The 27683-nt window shown below is 43.6% G+C and overlaps 1 protein-coding gene across 2 annotated transcripts in view; it reads right to left on the bottom strand.

The window, feature by feature from the left end:
• Positions 1-24698, bottom strand: part of Igf1 (insulin like growth factor 1) — a 78968-nt gene extending 54270 nt beyond the window's left edge. Inside the window, exons 1-2 of one of the 2 annotated variants that reach the window (XM_032910829.1) lie at positions 24341-24698; positions 19118-19274 (exon numbers count right to left, since the gene is read on the bottom strand). In XM_032910829.1, the coding sequence (XP_032766720.1) occupies positions 19118-19274; positions 24341-24403 (220 nt within the window). In that variant the 5' untranslated portion in view covers positions 24404-24698. Of the gene's footprint in view, positions 1-19117; positions 19275-19974; positions 20343-24340 lie in introns of those variants that run through there. The other variant, XM_032910837.1, reaches the window with a different exon arrangement.
• Positions 24699-27683: the final 2985 nt, after the last annotated feature.

Below are 27683 nucleotides of genomic sequence, written 5' to 3'. Positions count from 1 at the left end.
GAAATAATGCATGATCCCAAATAAGAAATGATAGATCCCAGGCTATCATTTTTTTTTTTTTTTTTTTTTTGAGCTTAGATGAATCTAGCTTTATTTTTGGTGCCAGTGGCACTTAACAAGCATTTAGTAGATTCCTGGCTAGAAACATAATCAAGGAAAACTAAGGTAACATGAATCATGCTTAGCAGGGTACATCTACCAAATAGCAGGAAAGCCTCACCAACATGCTTAAACATGGATCGTAGTACAAACAGGCTATCATTTCTTAAAGGACAATGAAAAGTGCATGACTATCAGCCAAGCTAACCCACTTTCTGCTTCAATATGTCTTGTAGTCTAATTCTCCTTCAGTTCTGAGAACTTGCTATGCAAATAATATCTAGAAGGTAGTAGTGAGGCTTGAGTCTTGGGATTTCGGAACAACTTCACAGATGTCATGTCATATCACTTGGCAGACAGGTGGGATGTTCGGATGCCTGTTTTAAAGGGAGAAAAATTGCTTGAAGTTTCCCAGCTCAGAGCCAGCTACTTCAAAGCCCTTCATGGTGATCAGAGTTCTTAACCTCAAGTCAAGAGTTCCTTTTTATACTCATTGTTGATTTTGGTTGTTAAATAACTGTTACTTCGATGTATACAGACACTTAGATCTGGGTCTCTGTTTAATTCAGGAAAATTATTTTTATGCTTTGAGAAATTAATGCCTGTGCATTCTCCATCAAACCCTATTTGTGTTGTGGGACAGAGATCAGTGGAGGTGGGAGGGAGACCTTACAACTCTAGGTAGAATTTGGATATTAACTTTATGTTGGAAAGACTGGTCTGGCATGTTCACAAAAAGAAGGATTCCTAGGTGATCTTTTCATCAATTCCAACTTAGATCAACTCATCCACACCCCATCTCTGGCCTCTTTCAGGATAGGGAGCACATTAGAGTTCTCAGAAGGAACATGCTTTACCTTACATTTAAACATCAGTGGATGCCCTTACATGATCATATATAAAGACAGTAAATAAAAATTCTTGATATTGAATTGGAAATTCAGCAACACGGTTTGGAGGTAAATAGAGAGAAAGTCACACTATTTTAATGTATCATTTAAAATACTAGGCCACGGTACTTATTAATACATGGGTAAAGATCATTTTTTAAAACCTGATTGACAGACCTCACAACAGACTTTTGATACTATGATAGGTGCCTATCAATGGTGCTGTTTAGTCTTTGGCTTTATTCATTTAGCTCACTAACTCTATAAAAAATAAATAATAGTTTATGAAATATTGCCAACCTTATTTACATTTATAGTAGGGACTTTCTGCTTTTTCTACGGCCTTTTATAGTTGGCCACTTGAATCAAATTTCATTATGTTGAATTCGTTTCTGGAACATGAAATTGACTCTATAATCTTTATGGTAAAATGCCTATCTTTCCAAATCCTCAGGGAAGGTGAGGAAGAGGGTCTGTTTTATGGGAGGCACTCCAAAACTATAGAAATAGATATTTTGGGATTTAGGAGGCAGAACTTTTGCATTTCCTTTTTCCTGCGACATTTATGGTTTACCTGGCATTGACTCAGTGCTCAGCTCTCAGCCGGGGCCCTGGAGATAGACCAGTTCCTATAATTCTAAACAAGTTGCCCCTTGTGAGGCATGCCATAGTGTTTTAATCTGGAGATCATAGCAAGCTTCCAACAGAAAGGTTCATGTTCTATTTACCCAAATTCCCTCAGCAGTTTCCTTTTGATACATCACTCCTCACTTTCTCCTGGAAAATGCCTAAACGTCCAGAGGGATCATCCAACCTGGCCATGTCTGCATTTGAAATGAGTTACTCCCTTCCTATGGGAATGCGCAACTACTCTTGGCCTGTGGGGGGTCCAAAGAAAAATGGGTAACTTAATGAATTCCATGCAACATTAGCATACTGTATACAAGGAAGCTAGGGAAATCTTACAGAAATTAATTAAATATAGCTCTCTTTCACCTTCGACAAGCTGATGATGGAACACAGGAATACTCACCAACAAAACAACATCAACAAAAACCAACTCCCAGGCCCCAAACCCCAAACACAGCACATGAAATAGAGCACCTTATAAAGGCATCTAGAGTAATACTATTGTTTTCTTGTTTCAGCAGAAAGTTGACCTCTACCAAAAGGCTTTACAAAGGAGGTTACATTTGATAGAACAAATGCATAAACAAGACCTGGTAGTAGGTCATGTAGGTTGGATGTCGGAAGGTGTAGGGGACCCAATGACCCAATTGATTAAGTGGCTCTTTGACTGAGGCAAGTCATATTGAGAAGTGAAATGGGCCAGAATAAGACAGTTGAGAATAGTGGAAGTTTAGGTGAAGCAGAAAGGAAAAGACGTGTCAATATGAAGAGAGTTGTCCTTCAATTAATATTGAGCCCAAATTGATCCTGTCTAAAAGTAATGCAGGGGCAAAGATGAAGCAGAGACTGAAAGAATGGCTGACCAGTGACTGGCCCATCTTAAGACCCATCCCAGAGGCAGGTGCCAAGCCTTCACACTATTAATGATGCTATGTTACTTGAAGACAGGAGCCTAGCATAACAGCCTTTTGAGAGGCTCTACCCGGTAGCTAACTGAGACAGATGCAGATACCCACAGCCAAACACTGGATGGAGGTCAGGGACCCCTGTGGAAGAGTTAGGGGAAGGTTTGAAGGCCTTCAAGGATATGGCCACCCTATAGGAAGACCAACAGTGTCAACTAACCTGGACCCCTGAAAGCTCCCAGAGATTGAGCCACCAACAAAAGAGCATACATGGGCTGGTCCGAGGCCCTTGGCACATGTGTAGCAGAAGGCTGCCTTGACTGGACTCAGAGACAGGATGTGCCTAATCCTGTAGAGACTTGATGCACCAGGGTGGTGATACCAGGGGGAGCTTCCCTCTTAGAGGCTAAGGGGAGAGGGGATGAGGAGAGAAAGTCTTCAAGGGCGGACCAGCAGGGGAGGCAACATTTTGGGCTGGAAATAAATAAATAAATAAATAAATAAATAAATAAATAAATAAATATTGGCAGATAGTTCAGAATTTAAAAAAAAAAACCATGATCTCTTCTAAGAAAAATACTTATGAAGACTAGATCCAATGTACAGACTGCTGGTTTGTGGGTTCCACTGTAGGGAAACGTTAAAGAATGCAGTCGGATAAAGTCTGACAATAGCCTTCCTTAACATGCCTTGCTGTCAAATTAGAGAATTTGGGCTCAATTTATTTAGCCATGCCATAGTCACCGGAAAGTTGTTTAGGAAAGGAATAAAGTGATTAGGACTGTGTTTATAAAGATTAATCTCTTGGGTGGGATGGCTGGTGTCAGGCAAGATTGGACCCAGAGCAACATTGAGGAGGCTGTCGCAATAGTTTTGCTGAGTGATGAGGAGGCTCTGAATGGTGACGGGACTGGATGGAGGGACACATGTGGAATCTTCCAGTGAATTGATAACAGCTGTTCTGGATCTTGGTACAAAACAAACTATAATGCCACAGCTTGCTTTGTGTAAAAGAGTTGGGTTTGATGGTCTGTACTGTCCTAAACACACTGGGTGATTGCATAAACGGCCCATTGAATTGGCTGGAAACCTGGCCTTTTCTGCTTGACAAGGCCAGTAGCCAAATTCTCCACTTGCTGTTGAAGGAGCATCCCTTTGATGATCTCTAGTTATTAAATGTTTGGGATTTCAGACTTGGGTCCTTCTTTCGATCAAGAGAGCTTGATATTTTACAAATTCTGGATGACGTATACCTTTGGTATGTCTGGGGAGAGCTATGAAGTTGTGCAAAAGATAAAGTCTGTGTGGTATTCGTATGAATCAGCGGAAGTCAGCTGAGTGAGTGGGTGACTGTTCAAAGACAGTAAGTGTATGATGGATGGAATGAGAGAAACGTGGATAGTTCACATCCAAAGGAATCTTGCATATCTCAAGTGGAAACAGCATGGGCCCGTGCTAAAAGCAGATGAGTATATAAATGAATGAAGCAATCCTTCAAGGACACCATGGTGAGTGCTGGGCCCACGGTGCACATACTGAAGGCTGCAGCCAAGGGATGCCACTTGGGCTTCAAAGCAGCCCCTCCCCCACATAGTACGTCAGCCTATTTTTCAAGACACTGTGTTAATTTTTGCTTTCATTTAGGGTATTTTGATTTTTGTAGACATACACATATTACAGCAATTGATGTATGTTGGATTGGTTTTGAGTGGTGACTGGCATCTTGTGAGATATGCTACCAACTCCACGAATGGAGTGGTTGTGCTTACTTTTAAGACTCTTGTTGCCAGCACGGGGCTAAGCAGAGCACATTCTATAAATGGTGAAATCAAGAGACAGAATCCGAGACAGAGGAAATATCCCTATGTGACTTGGGTTATTAGATTGATATTTAAGGAGTCCTTGTAGCACAAGACTAAGTCTTCTGTGAAGGCAGGCTTCATTTTCCCATGGATCCTGTTCCCCACAAAGCAGGTGCTCGGTGTATGATTCTATAGTGAGGCTGGTGGTTGCTGTAATTTAGCTACCATGGGTTTTTATCAAAGTGCCAGGTAAAGGAGAATGAGAGAAGAGTGCTAGCAGCTATGAAAGTACACAATTAACGCCATATCTAACTGGACCTTTTTAAAAAAACGGGACTAAAGAGATTTAGATGCAATGTGAACTGCTTGTTCCAGATAAGGCTGCAAATAGTATTTTGTCGCTATTGATTCAGCAATATCATTGTATGCAAATGGTGTGACTGGCTCTAAACAGATCAAATGTAACGTTTTGGTCTAAGAGCACTACCAAGATCCTAGGTCAAGTATCGTCAAGAAGTTTCAAAGAAGCTTAAGGAAAGTGCATGTGAGAAAATGTGGAAGTTGTAAAGACTGTCTATCCCCCCCCCCCAAAAAAAAAACAGAGAAAAGAGACCACCATCATCCATTTCCAAGGCAGAATGCCTTGGCTAACCTTGTTCCTATGGCAAACTTGATTATTTCGTTGCCTGGATTTATTTAGTTCTCAATAGGTCCAAGATCTTCTAACTGTCAGATGCAAAACCACTCTTTTGTTTCTTTCTAGCCTCACTTTAGGGACAGGAGTTCAAACTAGCTTGCTCTCACCTTTATCTACTCTGCTACAGGACCATATCCTCAAAACACTGTAGTGTGTGTGTGTGTGTGTGTGTGTGTGTGTGTGTGTGTGTACCTGGTCCTGTATTACTATGCTCATGCAGGGGATTTTTCATGCTCTAGAATGGCTCTGGGTAAACTTGGATATCACCTTGAGACACAGTTTTAAAGTTTATCCTTTGTCTTCTGGTGGGTGACAGAAATATATTCTTCTCATTTTCAGTCATTTCTATTAAACTGAAATAGGAACCGTGAGGGAACTAGTCAGCTGAGACTAATAGAAACCTAAGTATCTGACTGGCATAAAGATATGGTGGCAAAAATGGAGGAATGAAACGCATGCGCTTGCTCAATGCACTCATATAATATACACATCTAAACAGACAAATGCATGTATATATACAGACATACATGCACACGCACGCGCGCGCACACACACACACACACACACACATACACACACAGCACTGCTGCTGCTGGGTTATTTTTGAAAACTGTAACTCTTGAAAAAGAAACTGGCAAGATCTTAAGGTCTTGGAGCTTAGTTCCTGGCCCTGGTGACAGGTTTCAAAATTGCAGCCACAGCAATTGGGAATTCCAATTTCTAGTTCACAGAAAATCAGGCCACAGGGTTATCCTTAGAGCATCTCTGTGTTTCCTCTGTGGAGAAACCACTAACTTGAGCAAATAGGAGCTACTGCCTTGCCTTCCACGTTGGTAGAGATCCTAAGGAGGCTTGACCTCAGCATTCCTGTTCGGCTTCAGTAGAAGCTGAGCAGTGCTTAGTTTTTATTATTTTTCTCCTGGAATGAGTGTCACAAGTTATTTTCTAGAACGAGTTCTCTCAGGCCCCAGTGTGCATAAAATCCCCCCAGGGATTTAGTTAACATGCAGATTTGAGATTATTTGGGGGTGCTAGGGAGCCCCTGATCCCGCATCTCTATCAAGCTCCTAAAGTGTTTTGAGCAGCCCGCCTCCAGGTCGACCTTCATACGCCAAGCAACATTCACATGCATCTTTAAGAGCGTTTGCTCATCAAACACACTTGACCCGATGGAAACACGTGGATGTTTCTTGATATAAAACACTTTCTATATCTATCAATCAGATCTATTTTCTCCTGAGGAGATAGATTTCTCTGTTCTTTAGTATTGTGGTTTTTTTTTTTTATGTGGTAGTGATAGTGGGGTCAAAGTTATTTATCTTGGGGTTGGGGATTTAGCTCAGTGGTAGAGCGCTTGCCTAACAAGCACAAGGCCCTGGGTTCGGTCCCCAGCTCCGAAAAAAAGAAAAAAAAAGTTATTTATCTTGAAATCAGTCACCCACCCGGTGACTGTAAGGCTCCAAGCACCAAGTGTGCACTTGTGAACCAGCTAGAGATAATTCCCTCTTTGTCTTTAGCTTATACACCCAGTACTTCTTTGGCATAGTTACTGGCCAATAGCTTATCTATCAAGATAAAATTCCACAATCTCATGCAAAAGCATTAGCATAAGTCTACACGGAAGCAACCAGACTTAGGGCACGGACGCTTTTCAACGTCTTCCATTCCTACAACTTTAGGACTTTCAAAATCTACCTTAAGGGAAGCCTATTGTGTGACCCTGCCCTTGAGGACTGAGATGTTTCCTCCAAATCTCTGTTCCGTACTGGGAGGTGAGGACCAGCAAGAAAGAAGTAATCCCTGGACACAAAACTATCTCAACACCCAATTGGAGAGAGTGGAACTCACTAGCATTTGTGTCTGTGGTGAAAATACAGCCATCGTTTTTGTAGGGAACAATCGCTATGCTTGACACACACAGTAAAATGGCTGGATCCATAGGAAGGAACAAGCTGGAAATGGTTTCCATCTGATCTTGTTATTTTTTTCTTTTTTTTTTTTTCCAGTCAATAGCCATTGATCGAGGCTGCACAGCCAAGAACAATGAGGCAATGAGCCAATTATAGTTTTATTCCTCAACCATATTGGTTAGAGTTGCAGCTAAGATTTATTTATGTTTCAGGGATGGCCAAGCATCCATATGGAGCAATTATTTGGCGGCATGGCAGCCGACGAAACCAGGAAAAAAGGGGACAAATTATCAATTTCTCGCTCCCAAATTACCCTAAGAAATTATATCCATTTTCAGTAGCTTTGCCTTCAAATTTTTTTCATTACATGAATCACCGTCACCTTCTGCCAAACTAAATAAGCCTATGAACAACTGGAGACTTTAATGGAAAGAAATGGAAAACTCAAAATGCGTAGGAAAATTTAAGCTTCATGGAAGACCTTCATGGAAGACTGGAAAGTCAAGAATGCAGCAACTGTGTCTTCTACACCTTTTCTTTAGGTAGCTTTTATCAGCAAGCAATAGAAAATGCAGTAACTAGGCAACCAGCTGACATTAAACTGACTCAGGAAAATTACATTTTTTACCTTTTCTCTTTCTCTTTGAGGCCTCCAATGTATCAAACTTCTAAGGCTTAGGAAGCCATCTTTAGTATAATATAGCCCCACTGATGGAGAAGAAAAGAGACCAAATAAAGTTGGTTCATAGAAATTGGAAGAAGTGCTTTCAGAATGATTAAACACTTGGAGTTTCCAGGACTATTCTCATTCACGAACCAGAAAATGTAACCTAGTTGTTCATGGTGTGGACTTAGACTGTAGTCAGCAGGACTATTTTACGTGACTTTTTAAGGTTCCACTTAATGGGCCTACTTGTTCAGGAGTTTCTTGGGACTGGATGTGGATAAGCAGCTTGCTTTTCCCAGCAGTCTGCTTTGGGGCCTGGTGCACACCAGGTTTTCTCTCATCTGATTGCTATGTGTGGTTCTTCATAGCTCTCCAATCCATCAGTTCTGATTGACCAATAGAACCTTGTTGTGGTGTGCGTTTGCTTAGAAAAGGCCCTCCAGCTGTTCTATCTGTCTTTCTGCTTCTATGCCAGGGTTCACTTTCCTGGTCTATAATAGCTTCTTGGAAATGAATCAAGAGGTACAAGAGAGGAGAATGGAGTATAAGTTAGGGTTTTCAAACTCGGTAGGACATATGGATGAGGGGCTAGAAGGCTTTGAAAAGTTCGCGTTGCTGTAGTCTTGAACTGACTGCTCAGCTGTGAGGAAAACCTCGGAGTTGGTAGCTCAAATAGACCTGAGGACTGAGTTCTCCTATCTCTTCGGTCTCAACACACCATGACAGTAATAGGCAGCAGAAGGTCAGGGGCCTATTCTGGGGATGGGGAGAATGAAATAGATTTTTGGAGTGAGGTTTTCAATTTCAACTCAGGGTTTTAAGACGTGTTTCAGGCTGGCAACTGTGGCGGTCAGGAAAAAGAAATCTATGGACATGTAAATCCCCGGAGACAGAGAAACCACCTTGTTACTGGTCCACATGACGATATAACTCACACTTTTGATCACATTAAAGTCATGCTCAAACAAAAAGCTGCTTTTTAAATCATTGTCTGAGTCTGACAATGACAATGACAAAAGTAAAACATACTTAGGATGGGCCACTTGACAGAGAAAAATACCTTTCAAGACTAGAAATAAATCCCCTCTGCTGAACGCTGTGCTTTGAGGCTAAGCAGAACTCACTAATAGCTGACGGGAGGAATCGGACCTCTTGTGCCTACGTATGCTGCCTCAGTGACTACCTGACTACCTCCTAGGGAATAAAGTCTCTCAGCAGCCTCGGGGTGGTAATGTGATAGGCTTCATCTCATGCTTGCTTCTTCCAGCAAGAGAAAGTAAAAACTGATACCCATTGAGCCCTCTAACCAAGCAGTAATTAGCCCTTGGTCATTCTAAAGACAAAGAGATAGGCGAGAGGGAGATGGCAGTGTGCTGTTATTTTTTTTTTTTTTTTTTTTTTTTTGTTTTTTTTTTTGGTGTTGGGGACCGAACCCGGGGCCTTGTGCTTCCTTGGCAAGCGCTCTACCCCTGACCTAAATCCCCAACCCCTGTTATTTTTTAATTAAGAAGTTTGAGGAGAGTACATGGTGGAGCTAAGCTTTCTAGATTATAATTATCGCAGGAAGTTTGGCAGAGATTGAATGATTGAACCGAACTGTCAGCCTTGAGTAAGGACAAAGGCAAAGTGTCTCCTTCAGTGTGTTAATCAGTGACATGTCTGGATAGCCTTTTTAGTTTCGGAAACCCTTCTGTCCTTGAGTCTCAGAGCAGGTCTGCGGCAGACTATTTTTTATTCATGTTTTATGGTGAGGAGTGTGAAGCTCAAGATCAGACTTCCCCAAGACCACAGAGTTGTCCAGTAGGGGATATGGGTCCAATTCAATGTGAAATTGCTGACTTTCTGGTCAACGAGTCTGATGATGCTCAGATAGGAAAAGCATATAAGGGAGGAGAAAAAGTGAAGGCTAGAGAGGTGATTTATTATGGGTCTAAGAAAGGGACAGGCATAGGCACAGAGGTGCCAGTAGCCAGCATCCTTGACACTGGCTTCAGGTGATCTCCCTCTAACTTCTTAAGCCTACAGATTTGTAGTGGGGCATTTCTTATGTCCTTACCTCTCTTACCAGAACCGAGTGGCTCCTATAGCTGTAAGTCAAAAAAGGAAAGCCTGCAGAAGCTTTTTCAAATAGCTTCTAGAAAGAGTTATATGTTTTCATAGGAAAGTTTTCCTAACTCCTTCGACTCTTCTCATCGCTTGATCCGAGCAATGGCCATCAGCTCCTGAATCAGTGACCGAGGCCTGAGCCCATAATCCCTTCAATTAAGGGAGGCTTCCTAGGCGGTGTGTTATCTTTAATTTTATGCATGATTTTGTTCCACTTTGTAAATTATTTCTCTTCTAGATACTCTTCTAGTCCAGTAGTTCTGAATTTGGGGGAGATTTAGCACCCCCCCCCAAACATGTTAGGCATTTCTGTGTTTATTACAATGGGAGAATGGAACTCCCGGCATCGCTAGTAACCAAACGTACTTCTTTGAACCTACTTTAATGTACTGGACAGGCCCCTCCTTTCAGTAGAAGTTACCAGACCCCAAGCATCAGTAGTCCTGCAGCTGAAACTCCTATTGCCAGTAATATTGCCAGGGAAAGAAAGGGCTCTTTAAGAATGAAGCATGATTTCAAAGCAGGTTACCTGGCCTCATAAATGGGCACAGAGGAGGAAGAGGAGAAATCGCAGAGTCCACATTTACTCCACACTTCTAATTCTTGTGCTCCTTTCCCCCAGTTTCATGGATAATCAGAAGTTGGCTCCGTGCGGTTGGCTCCAAATGGTCTTTCTAAATTGCTTGTTTCTGATGAAAGACCCATTTCACCAGAGTAAATGGCATGGCACCGAGGTAGTGCCATCTTCCCAGAACCCAGGATTGCTTGACAGTTCTTACGCAGGGTAACCAAACTTTAGCCTAAACATGCCCTTCAGGCAGCTTTTCCTAGTACTCCATAAAGCGCACAAAGAAGGAAACCACTAGACATTCGTAGAGTATCTGCTTAAGAGTCTGAAAAAAAAAATATCAGGTATAAATTTCTTTTGGCACGGAGAAACCTCCAGGAAAAAAAAAAAAAGCTAATCCTCCCAACTCATGAGGCTGTTTCAGACTTTCTGGGAACACACAGCTTTGGTAAGTCATTCCAAAGTGGTTCTACCGAAGTTGACATTGGAAAGAGTAGCCAGAGGACCAGAAGAAGAACATAATATACAATAATAGTCTAAATTACACCATAAGTAGATTTCAACGCACAAAGCATATCCGAAGCCATCACACCCCATCCATATCTATAGGCAGGTGGATGACTTTAATTTCTAGTATTTCTGCCACAAGGGAGCAAGTTGTCAGCTCTCAGGTGTGCTTATTAGAATGCAGGGTCCCCTGGGACTGCTCGTTTGCATGCACTTGACTTGAGCACCCCGTGTCCCTGCTCATTTGAAGTCACCACGTGATTTCGCACAGGCATGATTAATCATGCTAAGCAGAGGTAGGCTGCACTGGGATTAGAGAACAGAATCCACACATCTCCTACTGCCTCTAATTAGTTATGTGACCTTGAACACATCACTTCTCTCCGGGTTTCTGTTTTAGTACGGGGGAAGATTAGTTTTCAAAAGTTTCCAAACTTGTAGGAGCACTTGATGTTCCTTCCTTTCAACAATCAGGTAGCTTTAAAGGGCGATAGAGGTGTGTATATTTGATCAATTATCACGTTCTTAAGTATCTTCCTGGGCACTTCAGCATAACTTGATTTTTCCTTTTGAAATGGAAATTTCTATTCGTGCAGCATGCCTGAAGACCATTTAAAACAAAAGGTTTTAATTTAAAAGGCCGTGTGGTCTCTTCTGGGTTGCACAATTTCTCTTTGTGTCTCTGCTCCTGCTGATCAAATATTGCAAAGACATTAATTACCTTCGGACCAATACAGAGGGCCACGTGCAAAGGCTCTGGTGAATTGCATAAAGCAGTATGACCGATGTAAAGCAAGGGAAGGGTTTTTCTTGGGATCCAGGGTTCAGTGGAAAACTAAAAGGGGCAGTTATGCCAAGAATGAAAACCTAGAGCTCGCCAAGTGCTTCTTTAAATGGCTCTAGCCCATGTGAGACTAAACAATGCATTAAATAGGCATACAACTTGTTACGGCTAGGGAACTGCATGTCAAGCAACAGCTCTTTGCTATGTTTTAAGCATGATCTCACATATAGATAAAGACAAACACAACCCCGAGAGGTCGTCTCCTCAGTCTAACAGCTAAGGAGAGGTTTGAACTTTCCGGGCAACCAAAATAATTCTTGGGGATATAAGAGCTTATGAAGTTTCGCGGAAAGGTGCTGGATGGAGTGGTGCCAGGTTAACAGCTCCGTGCAAACAGGGTAATTTGCCACCCTGGTTGTCAAGGACATCTGGCTACAGGCAAGATCAAAGTCTCTGTGGCCCGTTAGTGAAGACAGTAGGGAATCTCCTTGGGAGAGACCTTGTGCCTGTTCCCAGTGTGTCTGGATCTGTGGTGTGAGTTTTGTGGCTTCTGGAGAGGTGGGGTTGGCTCTGATGGAGTATCTAAGGGATGATGGCACGGCACTTGGTATCTGCACAAGGTATTTGGAAGAATGCTCAAACTACACAATGCTCAATCTCCTTTTTGGATCTTAATGTCTACCTGTAATTGATGACGTGAGATCTTATTCCATGGTCTTAAACAGCCGGTTGAGATATACACTGCACAGATAGAAATCTTAGGTTATAGCCCACCGGCTATCCCCACTTTATCAGGTTCCCACCATAATCTGGTCCTTCAACCTTTGGCAGCGCTTTGCTGGTACCCCACAAGAGAGGTTTGTTCCAACTAAATAGCCTTTTGGTAATTCTCTGAGAAAAAGAAAACCTTCCGAACTAAATGCTGCTGCGAGAAGTTAAACATTTGAGGTTTTCTGGTAGAGGAAGAAGAATTTGAAACCCGTGAGTGATGGGGGAGGCTCCCCAGAACAGAGGGCCATCTTGGATCTCACAGGCAAGGGGCTGTGTACTGTCTGGGGCAGTCCTGTGAAATGTCTTGTGCAGAAGCTACCTCTCATCAGAGAGAACTTTGCTTCTTTACTCCGAGGAGATTCTCTTAGCAGTTTCTCCATGGTCTCAGCGGGAAAATACAAGTTCATTACCTGGCTATGCCTACTCCCTACTTCCCAGAGGCCTCATTTCAAGAAAATGTTGAAACCCAACTGCTTCATTCCAGGAGTCTTGCTTCTTATTATCCAGGGGTTGAGTGGGGTTTAGCGGACATTTCCCTAGGCTACACAACAATACAAGTGACCAAATGAGTGTATTTCCTGGGGACAAGAAGCTGTGGACGTGGCTTTTTCATCCATCAGGTTTCAAATTCTCCGTGCCTTTCATCGCACTTTGTGTGGATGTGTACATGCATGTGGTATGTCTATTCTGTGTATGGGTACAAGCGTGGGAGCCACCACATACATGTGGAGGTTAGAGGCCATTCATGGGTGTAAGTCCCTGACTCCTATCATGGATGAAGCAGGGTCTCTCCTCACTGTATAAATCAGACTGGCTGGATTGCAAGCCTCTAAGGGCTCTTCTGTCCATACCTCCCACGTCTCTCTATTGGAACACTACAATTGCAGACATGCACCACTGCATCTGGCCTTCTATCTTCACATGTGCACGAGTGCAGTCTGCTGAGCACCTCCCCAGCCCAGACCTTTATACTTTCTGCTTGTCTAATGCAGTAACTATCTTTGCCTGTCAAAGTGCGGGGTGAAGGCAGAGCAGGAGAGAAAGTAAACGTGAGACAAGCAGATCACTCTTCTTGTTATTTCTACTGACACTATGCACCGGATCATTACAAGTCTTAGTTGTCCCAACAGTTGTTCCTGCCCCAAGCAGAAAAAAAATGAGTTCAATAACTAAGTGGATTTTTCAGATAGCTAAGTTTTTATAGAAGATTCTGCAACCAAGGCTCAGAGGAGAGTAAATAGCCAATTAGCATGGTATGATGTACCAGGTGCCACTCCAAACTAAACTAACATGTTCTAATCTCTCAGCTCATTCAACCCCATTATCAGACAGTAAGGCAGGTCCCATTTTACAGACGAAGAAACTGAGGCACAGCATGGCTCAGGAGCTCGCTCGAGGTCTCCCTCTGAGTAAGTTTGCAGAGCTAAGGCTCAACTCTGGATTCTTCTCAAAAGAGGCCACAATTTTGGTCCTGAACCTTTCTTTCTCCTGTTGATCCAGGAGAAGAAAGTCTTAATGAATATTAACACGTCATACAATTGAAAGTTATTTCCTGATTTCACAGAGAAAAACCATCATTTTCTTAGTCGCCCACAAAAGTTCCATTGGGTATATTTTAAAAAGTAGTAGCAAGTATTCGAGGGTCAAGATAAAAGCCCAGTGCTTTAAAAAAAAAATGTCTGTGGCCTATTAGCCCTGTGTACTAATGAGGGCAAGGTTATAAGGTCAATTCCAGATGTATCAATTTCAAAGAGAATTATTTTTCCATAGGCAGTGACCATGCCCCTACCTTGGATCAGAACTCACACAGATGCATGCCTGGAATTCCCATAGGGGTGCTGTGCAAGGAAATGAATGTGGATGGAGCTCAGACTTTGCACTGGCCCAAAGCTGGTGGTAGCTGTGTGTCTGTTTAACTGTGCTGTTCTTCTCCAGGTGTCTAATAGGATGCACAAAGGCTCGGGGTGGATTCACAGAGTTCTCTTCTGAGAGAATGAACAGAGTTACTCACGGCTCCCCAAAGTCAAAGCAGTGTGAAAGTGTTTGAAAGACAAGAATCATCAGATCGTCCTTGATAACAAAGAGGAATGACAACCTTAGGTCAATGACCTGGGACTTTGTGGTTATGTCTGAATTTCTGTTAGGTCCTTGGAGGACTACGGTTCAAACCGAAGTAAAACAAAGCAGCTGGCTTTTGTTTCTTGAAGTGAGCGGATTGGCTACCTTTGGGAACCAACTGAAATGATGTCAAGAAGATAAAAGAAGTTAAATGTTCCTCAGGTACTCGTTAAATCCAGGGTTCTCCCTTCTCCAATAGCATCGATGCTTGCTGCTCGCAACCTAGATGTCAAGTCTATTAAAGTTAAAGGTCATTTGCTTTAACAAAATCCCCTTGCTTTATAGACAAGGGCATTTCAGCCCAGGAAGTTTAAATGCCTGCCAGAGTCACATAAATCATGATTGACGGGTCTGGAGGTAGTTTTCTGAGCTCTGCATATCAAAGGAAGAAGTCCGAGTTTATAATGCTAACCAAAGCCTCCTTGGAAGGTTTGGGCAATCAATAACTGAGAAGGCTAATTGCAAAGTTTCACTTAAACTCTTTAAAAGCTGTATGCTTTAACACATGAAGAATGTTGCCCGTTTATTCAGATCTGTTCCTAATAAGCATACATTGGAGGGATGTTTTACAAAAGCCATAAATCTGGGGTAGCTGAAAGGGTATCCAACTTTCTTTTCTAATTGATTTACTTCTCCTTTCCCCCAGACTGCCCGGGGTAAAGCATATACAGTTTACTTAAGGGACTGTTTATAGACTCCTAAAACTGAAAAGGACCCCAGAACCTCTCTTTCTTCTGGTTGTTCTTAATTGAAACCATTCAAGAGGGTTGGTTGTCTGTCAACTTCTTAAATACCTCAAAGGAGAAAAATTCCAGAAGTTCCCAAACAGCATGTTAAAAATGGTTTCTCGCCATAGCTGTCCAAAATTATACCTATGGCAAGCACAACTCTTTCTTTCTTTCTTTTTTTTTTAACTTTGTTTTACCCACTGGAGTGCTTCAGACAAAACAAAGTTATAATGGGACGTCTATCCTCTGTGTGGGTTCCAACAAGTCAGTTAATCCAGAGCTCTTCACTAGCAAGCCTTCACCTCCACAATGGCACTGTCCTCCTCCCAGAACCAAAAGAGCGTATGTCTGATTGACATGCTCTCTCTCTCTCTCTCTCTCTCTCTCTCTCTCTCTCTCTCTCTCTCTCTCTCTCTCTCTCTCTGGTACATGGGGAAGAATCCATAATTAGCTCTTCATTGGATCCTTCATTTGGTAAAATGTCTGGGGAAGCCACATTAATTTTGGATCAACTGCTCCACTTATGCTGAAGGGATATTTACAACAGATCATCCAGGAGGTTGCGTCTACTGTGCTCCCACAGAACTTGGGCTAGAAGGATAGTGTGAGCTCATTTGCAAAACTGGGTCAACCTACACAAAGTAAGAATTAACAAAGCAGGCAAACAAGCAAACAAAGGAAACAAACAAGAAACTTACTCCGAATAATTGTAATAGGATTTCAAAACCCCTCGTTAAATAGTGTGTATTATCCATAAATAAATAAATAAATAAATAAATAAATAAATAAAATAGAGGCGAATTCTTTATGTTGTTTAAATATCAAACCAAGAGCAAATCCTGCCTTCCACAACTGAGAGACATACGTACTTCCGAAGTGGAGTTGAACCAGTTGAAAATAAAAAGGTATGGGCTCAATAAAACTTTGAAAATAGGAGTTAAATCTAGTAAATGTCAACTGGGGGTGGGCAGAAATGTGAAGGGTACTCTCCTTTAAAAGGTGCTTTGAGGACTATAAATGCTTAGGGCTGACTTCCCCCCACACAGTAAATCTTAGGGGATTAAAAAGGAAACAATAAAATTTGTTGACAACAGTTAATGCCTGTAAGAATAATTGGCTTATGAAGGAAACAGACCATGAGTGTAGCTTGGGGATGGCCAAAGGACAGCTTCTAAGTTCCTGTTGCTATGCATACATTGCATTCTGTGAGGAAAGCCAAGCAGTTTCATCAAATAACTAGGTAGGCCCAAGGTGAGAAGTATGTTCGAAAGCATTTGGGCATCGTAATCCTTGGTGGTTCTGACTGGGAGAGTCCCACAGGAACAGTTCTATTAAGTTTACTGGGATTCAATCTTGCCCTTTCAAATTGATAGATACCAGCAGCTACTGTATCAATCAAACATTGAACTTGACACCGATCTTCAAAGATAAATAGCTGTGGCCTTTGAGGAGTTCACTTCGAGGGCAGAGCCTGGCAAACACATGTCATGAGTGATGTGGAAGACTCAGGAAAAGCTTTAAGAATTGAACTTTGTTTTCCAAGGTCATTTTTCCTTCCAGCATATGATACACACACTCTTTTTCTAACCTCTGACTAGACTGAGTACATCAAAGGCAAGGTCAGTCTCTCAGTCATCTCCTGGCTTCTCATTTATATCTTGGGCTACCACACAACAAATGCTTTCCCAGTGTTTTGAAGTAAACTAAAGCAATTTAAAAGGATCAGCTCTTCTCATGTAGAGAGGATCGTGGAGTTGACCAGAAAGCTATCAAGAATACCTTCATGCTCAAGGAACAAAATGGGGCATGGGATTTAGCTTAAGTCATAGAATTGAGTATGGAGGAATATGATCAAAAAGCACTCTTCATGGCAGGACTGACAAAAGCACATGTTTCACACAGCCATTGTTTTGAAATCCAGAACTCTGCTATAAATATCAAGTGGCTATATGATTTCTTTTCATTTGAAGTTATCAAAACATAAAACAATATACTGTAATCCTCACAGAGATCAAATGCAAAAACCATTCCAGTCCATTAAAATTGGTTTCCACTTTCAGTGTTCAAAGCTCAACTGTCTGTGTGGACAGATATAAGTATTGCCCAGTTATCTTGAGCTGGGTCAGTATTTCTTGTTTTAGTTTTGGCTATCTTATCACAGGCATGATCATGTACCATGCATGGAAGTCCTGGAGTACATCGAAGTGGGTGTTACAGTTCAACCTGGCACTACACAGAAGGCGCTTGCACAAGTGCCTTGCTAAGGGAAGATGAAGTCCTTGGGAATCGGAGGTAAGAATGTATGTTCTTCAAAGCAAAGTCATGGCCAATTACAGCTAATTATAGAATGTTCTTAATTCATTGTTCAGTTCATGTCTCATTTCACTTTGTATGGAATGTTCTTAAAGGTGAAACAAGTCTGGCATTAAAAAAAAAAATCACCCACCTAATAAGCTCATTCATTTACCCTGTACCAGAGAACTGGATGGAACTCTTCTATTGCCAGAAGAGTAAGTGAATTTATTCAAATAAAGGACTGGCAGGGAGCACAAAGTGGAAATTTTCCCATTCACACAGCTGAAAGCATGTTCGACTCTGATGATATCCTGCCAAGTTGTCTTTTTTATTTTATTTTGCCAAAACCATGGTAAATACATATTACCAGGCTCCTTGGTAGCTCCCTTCATAGTTTCAAACTTATATGAATAAACTTTTGTCTCCACACACACACACACACACACACACACACACCATACCACACAAGCCACAGTCATTACTACCTGCCTGGTATAGAGACTGGCATTTGACAAGAAGCCAAGAGAGACTTTAAGAATGTGAGTCATCTCAGGAGCTCTGCGGAGCCTGAGCTTGGGGACTTGGGGGGGTTCACTGAGGTTGAGGGGTTCACTGAGGTGATCTGTCTGCACCTGAGTGGCAGGAACTTTGGCAAATGATTCATGCCCAGGTTCCAGGAACTCCTTGCACTTCAAAGAAATGTACAGAGTTCACATCTGTCCTTCAATTTTTCCACTGCATTGTAATATACTGTGAGAGGGATGTGTGTAAGGTAGATTTCTTTTCAAGTGGCCACTCCCCTCGGCGGCCATTGACTTATGGGTGTGTGTTATTTACAGACATTGATTCCTCTATCTCCTTCCCATGGACTGCTGACTTTCTGATTGTCTGAGACCTACTTTTAAGATATGTGGTGCTGAATTGTTCAAAGACTCCTTTCTAGGTAGACATAATACCCAGGGAAGAGCTACATCAAAGGAAAGTAATGACAAAGGACAGAAGAGAGCGTATCAAAGTCAATCTGCATCCCGGACGCATTGAAAATGGTACCACGTGCACAGTTAGAAAGCTTATGTACTTACAACCATCTCTTGGCAAAGATCACCTTCTGTCCACTCATGCTGGCTTTGTGTTCCATGGAGACATCTAATTCGTTCTCCACTTAATTCATTTCTCAAGGTCGAATGGATTTGGGGTGAAGATCCTTACCATTTTACTTTAAATTACAGAATACTCAGAGGAGCCCTGCATGCCCTCTGGGTGCTTATATATGCACCCAAATGTCTAAGAACAAGATCTGTAATACTCTAGGGTTATTCTGTCTCCTTTCTTCACTGGCAGGAACAGGAGAGTGGGGATTGACCACACAATCTAGAAGAAGGCCCCAGAGGAAGCATTTAAAGGCAAGCCCTTAAGGAAGAAAACTCAACCCTAAGTCTCCCAAACCTGCCAAAGCCCCACTGAAGTGCTCTGCATCCTTTAAGGTGACGGATCGCAGAGTCTAGTGATGGCTGTCCACCATAGGCAGTCATTTAGTTATTCTTCCGATCCCTGCAGTTGTAAACCCAGGAAACCATAGAATCCAGAATCCTGGTAGCACAGAGAAGAGGACTGGGGGAGGGGGTGGGAGAGCTACTCACTGAAGTAAAAGCCCCTTGGTCCACACACGAACTGAAGAGCGTCCACCAGCTCAGCCCCGCAAAGGGTCTCTGGTCCGGCTGTGGCGGAGCTGGTAAAGGTGAGCAAGCAGAGCGCCAGGTAGAAGAGATGTGAAGACGACATGATGTGTATCTTTATCTGTCACAAGGGGGAAAAAAAAAGGAGGGTCAGGTATCCTTCTGGGTCCTGGAAGGGTGGGGCAGGGATATGTTGACCCTCACTCAATAGTCCTTGCTATCATTCATTAAAACTCTCTATCCTAGAAGAGCAGTGTGGCTTGAAGGGTCCCCGAGTATCCTGGCCTGAGCCTATCTTGACATCAGACAAACTGTGCTTGGTTCCTTCGCTGCTGGGTCTTCAGAAGTTCCCCTGGGGTTTTTATGAGTTCCCATTATGAATAAATAGGGCAAAAGGGCTACCAACATTTATTGGGTGACAAAAGATGGAGTTATTTGTGTGTGTGTGTGTGTGTGTGTGTGTGTGTGTGTGTGTGTGTTGGGGTTCCCATGTCAACCTGAGAGAGCGACAAAACGTCTGAATTATCAAACGTTACCTTGTGCTCGGCTTTGCCCTCGAACTGTTTTAATTTAAATACTCTAAAAGCTGACCGTCTCCAGATGGCACAGGTATTCATCATGTTTATTATTGATCAGAATATTAAATTAACCAGGGCATCACTCTCAGGCCATAGATTAAGAAGATTTTACACTGGCCAGAACGGTATTAGGAAAACCTATCATTTTAGCTTCTCAGAGAGGGAGAGGGAGGGAGGGGAGAGAGGGAGGGAGGGAGGGAGGGAGAGCAGCGGTGGGTGGGAGAAGAGGCAGAGAAATCTTACCTGTGAATCTTAGCAGCTAATACAACCACAGGTGGGAAACCAAACACGCAATCCCCAAACAGGAAAAACATGGAAGATTTAGGAATGCAATGGTCTCACAAAAGCATAAGGGACAGAAAGGTGTGATCCCTCTCCTTACACAGCATAAAGGTCTGTACCTCCATAATGAAAAGCAGCCTGAAAGCCATGATGTGTTTACTTAAGATTTAAGTGAGGTGAGAGTCTTTAGAAAAAAATAGAGCTTCCACAATGGGGGTTACTTCCCCATACATTGCTGTTGCTGCGCTGTGCCTATGTTCAATGGGGCGTGGACAGTGGGCAAAATTAACATTTAATGAGGGTAGACTGAGGTGGAAAACCCAGCATGTCTTACTTCTCCTGATTCTCCTATGCTCCTTTGTGAAGCATTCATAAATCCCGGGTGTACGATTTAAGACCCCTCTGGGAGGGGGAGGGGCCAATGGCCTGCCATCAGACAAGGCAGGCAGCAGATTTCTCTCTGGCCAGCTCCTCTACTGAAAGTCATGGGAGGTCAGAAGCAAATGCCCATGTTTTATGGCTGCCTTGGGGAGGAAGGCTTCTAATTTCTATTCCTGCCTTGGGGGAGAGTGACAAGCAGGAAATAGGAGGCTAGCAGAAGGTCAGGGAGTTTAAAAAATCATCGTCCAAGCCTCAACAGGACATAAATGGAATTTTTATATTCCAAGCCCTCCCTTCTTCACTATCGGGGAGGTACACACTGAGAGTCATTTTTAAATGCAGGGCACTGGGCTTAAAATCTGCAAGAACCTTTTCTTGAGTAGCAGAAATTCTGACTTAATCTCTGGGAAGCATTCATGGACCCCTCTTATCAACTTTATAACAAAATCTACCAAGGGACCCTTGGTTGGCACAAGCTAGCCGGTGGTTAATAGCCAAATGACATCCATGCCAAAGTCTGCATCCCCATGACTCGAGTCTCTCTTCATTCTAAGAAGCAGACAGAGGCTGTGATGATATTAATGCTGCTACTTGTGAAACCAGCATGCACTTTCTTCCAGGAAGGCCCCCACGGTTTCACCCCTTTCAGAGACACATGCTTTCAATGCCATGGAAAGAGTCACCAACAGGGTATTAGGTGAGCCACCCTATAAAAGGGGGTCATAGAGATATACCGGAAGCTATAATTCTTAAAAGAGCTTTTATTTTTTTTTTTAAACCTCACAGTTGAGGCAAGTTCATTCAATCCCAACTTATTTGGAGAATGCGACTCAGACATTTAGTTTACGGCCACTTTCCCTGTCCTGTGTGAGTGCCTCACTTAATGGCACCATATCACCGGCAACTTTTGCTCAAACGTTTTAAACACATTTTCAATTTAGTGGCTAGTTCTTCAGCCTAGCACGGGGCAAGGAACCCCGTGGCCCTGATTTTTGATTTTACAGGGTAAATATTTAAGTAGTGTTTATAGGACAGCTGGAAATGAAAGGAACTCTTTACTCTCAAGTCATCAGGGACAGAGGACACGCAAGTACTCCATCTGCATACAACTAAAGACACCAGATTTTCTAGAAATGAGCTAATATCTATTCACTCCTCTTAGTTATAAAAAGAATGAAGGGGAGCTTCCCCTTCAGTATTTCTCATGGAAACTTGAACAAACCCAACCCAAAAGGGCTTCATGGTTCTCTGTGAAAGGGCAGGCCTATAATCCCCATAATTGGTCTTAGAGAAGACTTTCCTACACTCTGGCAACAGATCAGCTCTAGAATGAACATTACTCCAGCCAACCCATTTCGGAAACACTGCCCCCTACCCCTGCTCAGTTCCAGATAGTGGTGAAGGCCAGGCACCTGCAGTGGTTAGGTCCACAGGAACTGTTACTCAACCTCACAGCCTTTGTAAATTTAGACTGTCAGGAGCTGTCCCAAATGACATTTTAACCGTTATTTAAGGGACGGTGCATTTAAGTCCAGCAAGACATATGTACCTATAGAATTGAAAAACTGAAAATTGCTTGAACCCAATTTTCTTTTCCTTTCTGCATGGGATTAACCTGAAAACCACTGCCTGATAAATGTCAGTACTTACAATCCTAGAACCTCTGGTGCATTTTCCTGGAGCTCAGAGACCAGTCCAGCATACCTAAGAGAGTCAGAGTTTATCACATCATGGTCCCCAAACAGAAAACACTAACAGACTTGCTCAGGAGTTTAAAAAAGTCCAAAACAAGTCTCCCCATATGTTCTCCATTCCCCTGGCCCCTTATTTCATCAACCACAAGGAAAATGAGTAGAGAGAAGCCATAGCTGTAATAGGAAGAAGGCAAGGAAGGGCCTGAGCGAGAAAGGGCCAAAAAAAGCCAATCCTGAACTCAGAGCACTTTCCTCAAAGATCACTGACAAATCCACGTCTCCAAGGACCTCTCTTTGTTAAACAAGTGAGATATCAATTGGTTCCAGATGTCTGAACAGCCAGGAAAATGGCTGGTCAAAATATGAGGGCAACAGTTGTAAGAGGGTACTCACTGGAGGTGCGGTCATTTTGCTACGTCCCGGGTCGTTTACACAGCAGGTCAGAGTGGGTATTATGAGGCCGAAGTGAAAACAAAGCCCAGGACTTAAGAACATGTGTTGTTTTGTGGGTGGGGTTTGTGAAAGCATCTAGTTACATTTGGACACCCAGGCAGGTATGCTAGGGGCCTGGGTAAACTGCCTTTTGTCCATTCAAACAATGAGCGAGCTGCACAGCTGGAAGTTAGAGTCCATCCTTTCCCCCAAGTGAAACCACTAATTTCCATTGTATGGCTATCTGTCTTGGCTACCCAGAATAGCGATCCAAGTGGCAGCTCCTTCCCTTCCTCCCCCACCTTCCCTCTGGCTCAGGCACTGGGAAATACCTTGAGACTCAGAGTACAAAGCCAGCCTGTGCCCTGCCTGCACCGCTCTAGGCAGTTGACCTCTATTCCTTGAACTACGTTTCAAAGACCACCACGCAGCAGCTCCCTTCAGCCACCTCCTGCTGCAAGCACGGGGTGGGGAAAAAGTTGAAGCAGATTGCTAGCTCCGCTTCTGAAATGTTCTGCAGACCCAGCACGGAAAGAAAGTTCATTTGGAGACGGTTTTCCAAACGCGAAATGAATGCCTGCCGAGGTAACATTCCACAGTCCCTTTGGGAAACACAATCTCAGCTGCCAGACCACACAGCGTATATGAACGCTGACTTCACTCCTGTAAGGTGGATGGAGCTGGCTGGCATCGCACGGATGGCACAATTAGGTGCTTGACAAGGTTGTCTCCCTAAGTCCCAAGCCACTTCCTTGCCTAAGAAAAGTCCTAGCGAGGAAGCATTTGAAAGCAGCACAGAAACGCTGCACTCTTTGACTGGGATCTTTTATGAATTAAGCCCTCCGGCAACTGCCTCCAAGGAGCCGGTGACAGCGGCTTAGAAGTGCTTGCAAATTGAAAAAACACAAGTCTGGAAGGATATAATTTTGCTGAGAATGGAAACTTGAAGTCGGTCCAGTGATCGAAAGGAGAAGGCAATGCCACGGACGGTGGCAGCAGCAGCAGCGGCGGCAGCCAGATTCACCTAAAGAGACTTTACCGCACCTAGTCTAAGAGCAGAGCCTCAAACCGAAATCTAAGCCCCAAGCTCAGCCACCAGGAAAAGTCCCCTTCCAAAGGGAAAAGTTAGACAAGCAGCCGCCAGAACGCTCCTGCTTTCCCGGCACAGCGTGGATCTGTTTAAAATTTCTGAATATGCAAAGACAGCAAGTTGTCGAAGAGCTTTTACAGAGAAGCAAATCAAACTTCACTTTAACTTTGACTTTCTGGGCAGAAGTGCAAAGAACTCCCAATTCTTGGCTCCAAAGAGCGTTTTTTTAGAAAGCTTTCCTATCGTCTAAAATGTAACTTTTAATCTGTGACATGCCTCGTAAATAAAGTCCTGACAAATCACACACATACATCGACACAGACACACGAACATGATCTTAAAAGGCAAACGCCTGCACCCCGGGGAAAGACAGGCAGATCCCCGAGTTTATATCCACGCTTCCTAGCCCCGAGCCATAGGCAGGATTTAAGGAATCTCTTTAAAAACCAGCAGCGTGGAAGCCCTGTAGAAGTGGAGGGTTTAGCATAAGTACCTTGCAATAGTTTCTACCCGTACAGACATTTCTGCAAATGCATTCATCTCCCGGACCTCTTTTTTAACAGCTCGCACAGAACCGCACATTCAGCAACTTGTAAATAACTCCCAGTTCTGAAACAATGCAAATTCTAAAGCAAATATAATGACTGCAGGCAGAAGAAGACAGTACACAATTTAAATACAATTATCCAATGAGTGCAGGAAAAAGGAAAAAAAAGTAAGAGATATTTACCTTCAAGAAGTCACAGAGGCAGATCTTAAATAATTGAGTTGGAAGACTGCTGATTTTCCCCATCGCTTCTGAAGTACAAAGTCTGGAAATGAATTGGTGGGCAGGAATAATGAGGCAAAAAGAAATCCAGAGAGATGGGAGATGTTAGAGCAAAGTCACATTTCAATTTTGAGGACTTTATTTCGATTGCGCAGGCTCTATCTGCTCTGAATTTAGCAGCGACAGTGAGATTTAGCAAGCAGAAGAGGGATTTAGAGAAAATCCTCACATTTATCTACAAAACACAGACACTGTAGACAGGAAACAGCTGGGGGAACATTCGCCTTCTCTCTCTCTCCCTCTTCTGGCAAAGTTATCGAGTAAGGACTTTTTTGGGCACCGTGACAAATAACATCATACCTTTGCTTTTAAAAACTGGAGCACAGAGGCGTTTTTTTTCCCCCCCTTAAAAGAATGTGTGTTTCTGACAGGGTTAGCAGACGTTAAATACTGATGCTGCCATAGAAAATAGGATCTGTTCTCTGATTAACTTTCCTCAGGGCTCGAAGGTACACTTGTCTGCTAATACACCTAACCAGGATTAGAGGGTCTAAGTGGGACACGGGAGCGAGTTTATATTTTAGGGCAAATACAAAATTTGGGGAAAAAAATTAAAAAAAAGGAAGAAAGACTATCTCCAGAAAGCACAATGATGTTAACCCTGAAATGACCAGGGTAAACTAGATTGAAAGCCAGTTCTCTGGGGGGGGGGTTGGGGTTGGGGGGTGACCCTTGTCCTAGTTGCCAAGTGAGGGGAATGATCTCATTTCCTATAACCTATAGACGGGCAAGCAGCAGTGGGTTGGCTCCCGTCAGGACACTGTATCATGCTTTGTGCAGAGAATAAGACGGTGCTGAGCTCTGGGACAGTCTGAAAAATAAAACGATCCTATTTTTCCAACAAAGCTGGCGCCTGTCACCTCCTCGACCCCAAGGAAGCAGTATGGGAGGCACACACTATTTCCCATTGGCTGTATTTTTCTGCATAAGTATGTGTGTGTGTGTGTGTGTGTGTGTGTGTGTGTAAGTGGGACACAGTTGTGTGTGTGTGTGCATGCATGTGTGTGTGTGTGTGTGTGTGAGTGTGTGTGTGTATTCCAAATAATACCAGCTGGCTAGCAATACCCTCTCCAGGGTTATGATGTCATTCAAATCCCTCGACTGGGTAAGTGGCTGGCAGCATGGCTCAAGCCGGCTGCTTCGCTATTTATAATGTATAAACTTGCCTTTGCCATGGAGAATCGCGTTCTGATCTTTTGTTGATCCAGTTTGTACCTATTTCTCAGTGGTTTTCAGAAGCGATAGATAGGAAAGTGAATTATGAAAGAAGGTTACAGAAGCCCAGATCAGACGCTGCGCTTTCCATGCTGCCCCTCCAGGTGTGCTTTCCCAGGGGAGATGGAAATGCGCCAGACCTGCTTCAGTTCTCTGACTCTCCACTCCCGGGGGACTTGAAGGTACTGACACATCAGCGGAGACAGAGGCCAGCTGGAAATGCTACACTGCCTCTGCCTCGTTAATGCTGCCCCATGACCACAGCTAGAAATCTGCTTGGAGAGGTGGTTGTCCTCAAATGAAACCAGTTTGGTTTTGCAAGGGGTTTGGGCTTGGTCCAATCCTCTGTGTGGTCAATACTTCACAGTAATGTTTACCTTTCAGACAGGAACATTAGAAACCTGGGGCGAGGCTGTTCAGTGGTGGCTGATGTTAGGTATCATTTGATGAAGGCATCACGTGACAAGAGCACCTACTATGTACTGGTTTACACATAGCAAAAAGGAGCACGCAACAGGCAGGAAGAGAGACACTTTTCCTGCCGTACGTTGAATATGTGAAGCCTGAAGACATATCAGTGGTGGGAGGGGGCGGCAATTTCTTAGGGAGGCAGGAAGCGAAAGTCTTTTGGAAATGGAGAATGGGGGAGGAGAGAATGCTTTGTGAGAGGCACTGTTCGGGGAGTTCCTGTGGGTAGGATTGACTGGGAGAACACACAGAAGTGCAGTATCACCAGGCGGTCCTGTCATGTCTGCAGGAGTGGGAAATCCCTGCTCATACAGTGACCCAAGGCTTCCGTTAGCAGGCCATCCTTGAGCACTTGATTTATGAAAAAACGTATGGAGGTCAGTGTGTGTGTGTGTGTGTGTGTGTGTGTGTGTGTGTGTGTGTGTGTGTGAGAGAGAGAGAGAGAGAGGGGGGAGAGAGAAAATAGTCCACCAGGACCTTGATGAGTACATTATATGGAACCAAAGACCTCCTGTTTTCAATTCTTTCCCAGCTGAGAGTTGACAGGTCCTTGGTTTCTAAGTCTGGAGAGTTGGGTCCAGGTTAGGCACCCTCCTCTACTTCTGGGTGCCCTCAGTGCAAGCCATTACTGTGAGTTACCTCTTCCCAATGCAGTCACAGAAAACTTTGCCTCGATACATTTTAGAAACTTAGAGCATTTCTCCACCTTTGTGGCACTGACTGTCAGGCTTTCTATGCACTGTGCTGCGCTGTGCTGTGTGCTGTGCGTGCTGTGTGTACTGTGCAATGCTGTGTGCACTGCGCAATGCTGTGTGCACTGTGCAATGCTGTGTGTGCTGTGTTGTGCTGTGTGTGCTGTGTGCACTGTGCAGTGCTGTGTGTGCTGTGTGCACTGCGCAGTGCTGTGTGTGCTGTGTGTGCTGTGTGTTCTGTGTGCACTGTGCAGTGCGTGTGTGCTGTGTGCACTGTGCAGTGCTGTGTGTGCTGTGTGTGCTGTGTGCACTGTGCAGTGCTGTGTGTGCTTTGTGCTGTGCATGCTGTGTGCACTGCACAGTGCTGTGTGTGCTGTGTTGTGCTGTGTGCACTGTGCAGTGCTGTGTGTGCTGTGTGTGCTATGTTGTGCTGTGTGTGCTGTGTGCACTGTGCAGTGCTGTGTGTGCTGTGTGTGCTGTGTTGTGCTGTGTGTGCTGTGCTGGACTTGGATGCAATGCTGTGCCGCACCATACCCTGCTACGCTGTGCTGTGCCGGCATGCCATGCCATACAGTGCCAGGCTATGCCGTGCTGTACCATGCTGTGCTGCGCTGCTGTGTGGTTCCCAGCACAGATCACCTAATCCATCACTGCTTTGTCTCAAGGGCTGCTTCGAGGACTGAACACATATCATTCCATGAGATACTGTATCTAGCAGTACCAACCCAGGGAATCACTTGGCTTTCTCACCCCAATTACCCTTAAAGGATAATTGACTTTTAACTTATGTCCTAGCTTATGTCACAATCAAAGCCGACTGAATTTCAGTGCATTGTAATTGTCATCAGCTGTGCTGATGTGAGGTGAGC

This window comes from Rattus rattus, chromosome 1 (genome assembly GCF_011064425.1).
Source record: "Rattus rattus isolate New Zealand chromosome 1, Rrattus_CSIRO_v1, whole genome shotgun sequence".
NCBI lineage: Eukaryota > Metazoa > Chordata > Mammalia > Rodentia > Muridae > Rattus > Rattus rattus.
The sequence above is the reverse complement of the archived record's forward strand: the minus strand, read 5'-3'. Positions and strand labels throughout refer to the sequence as shown.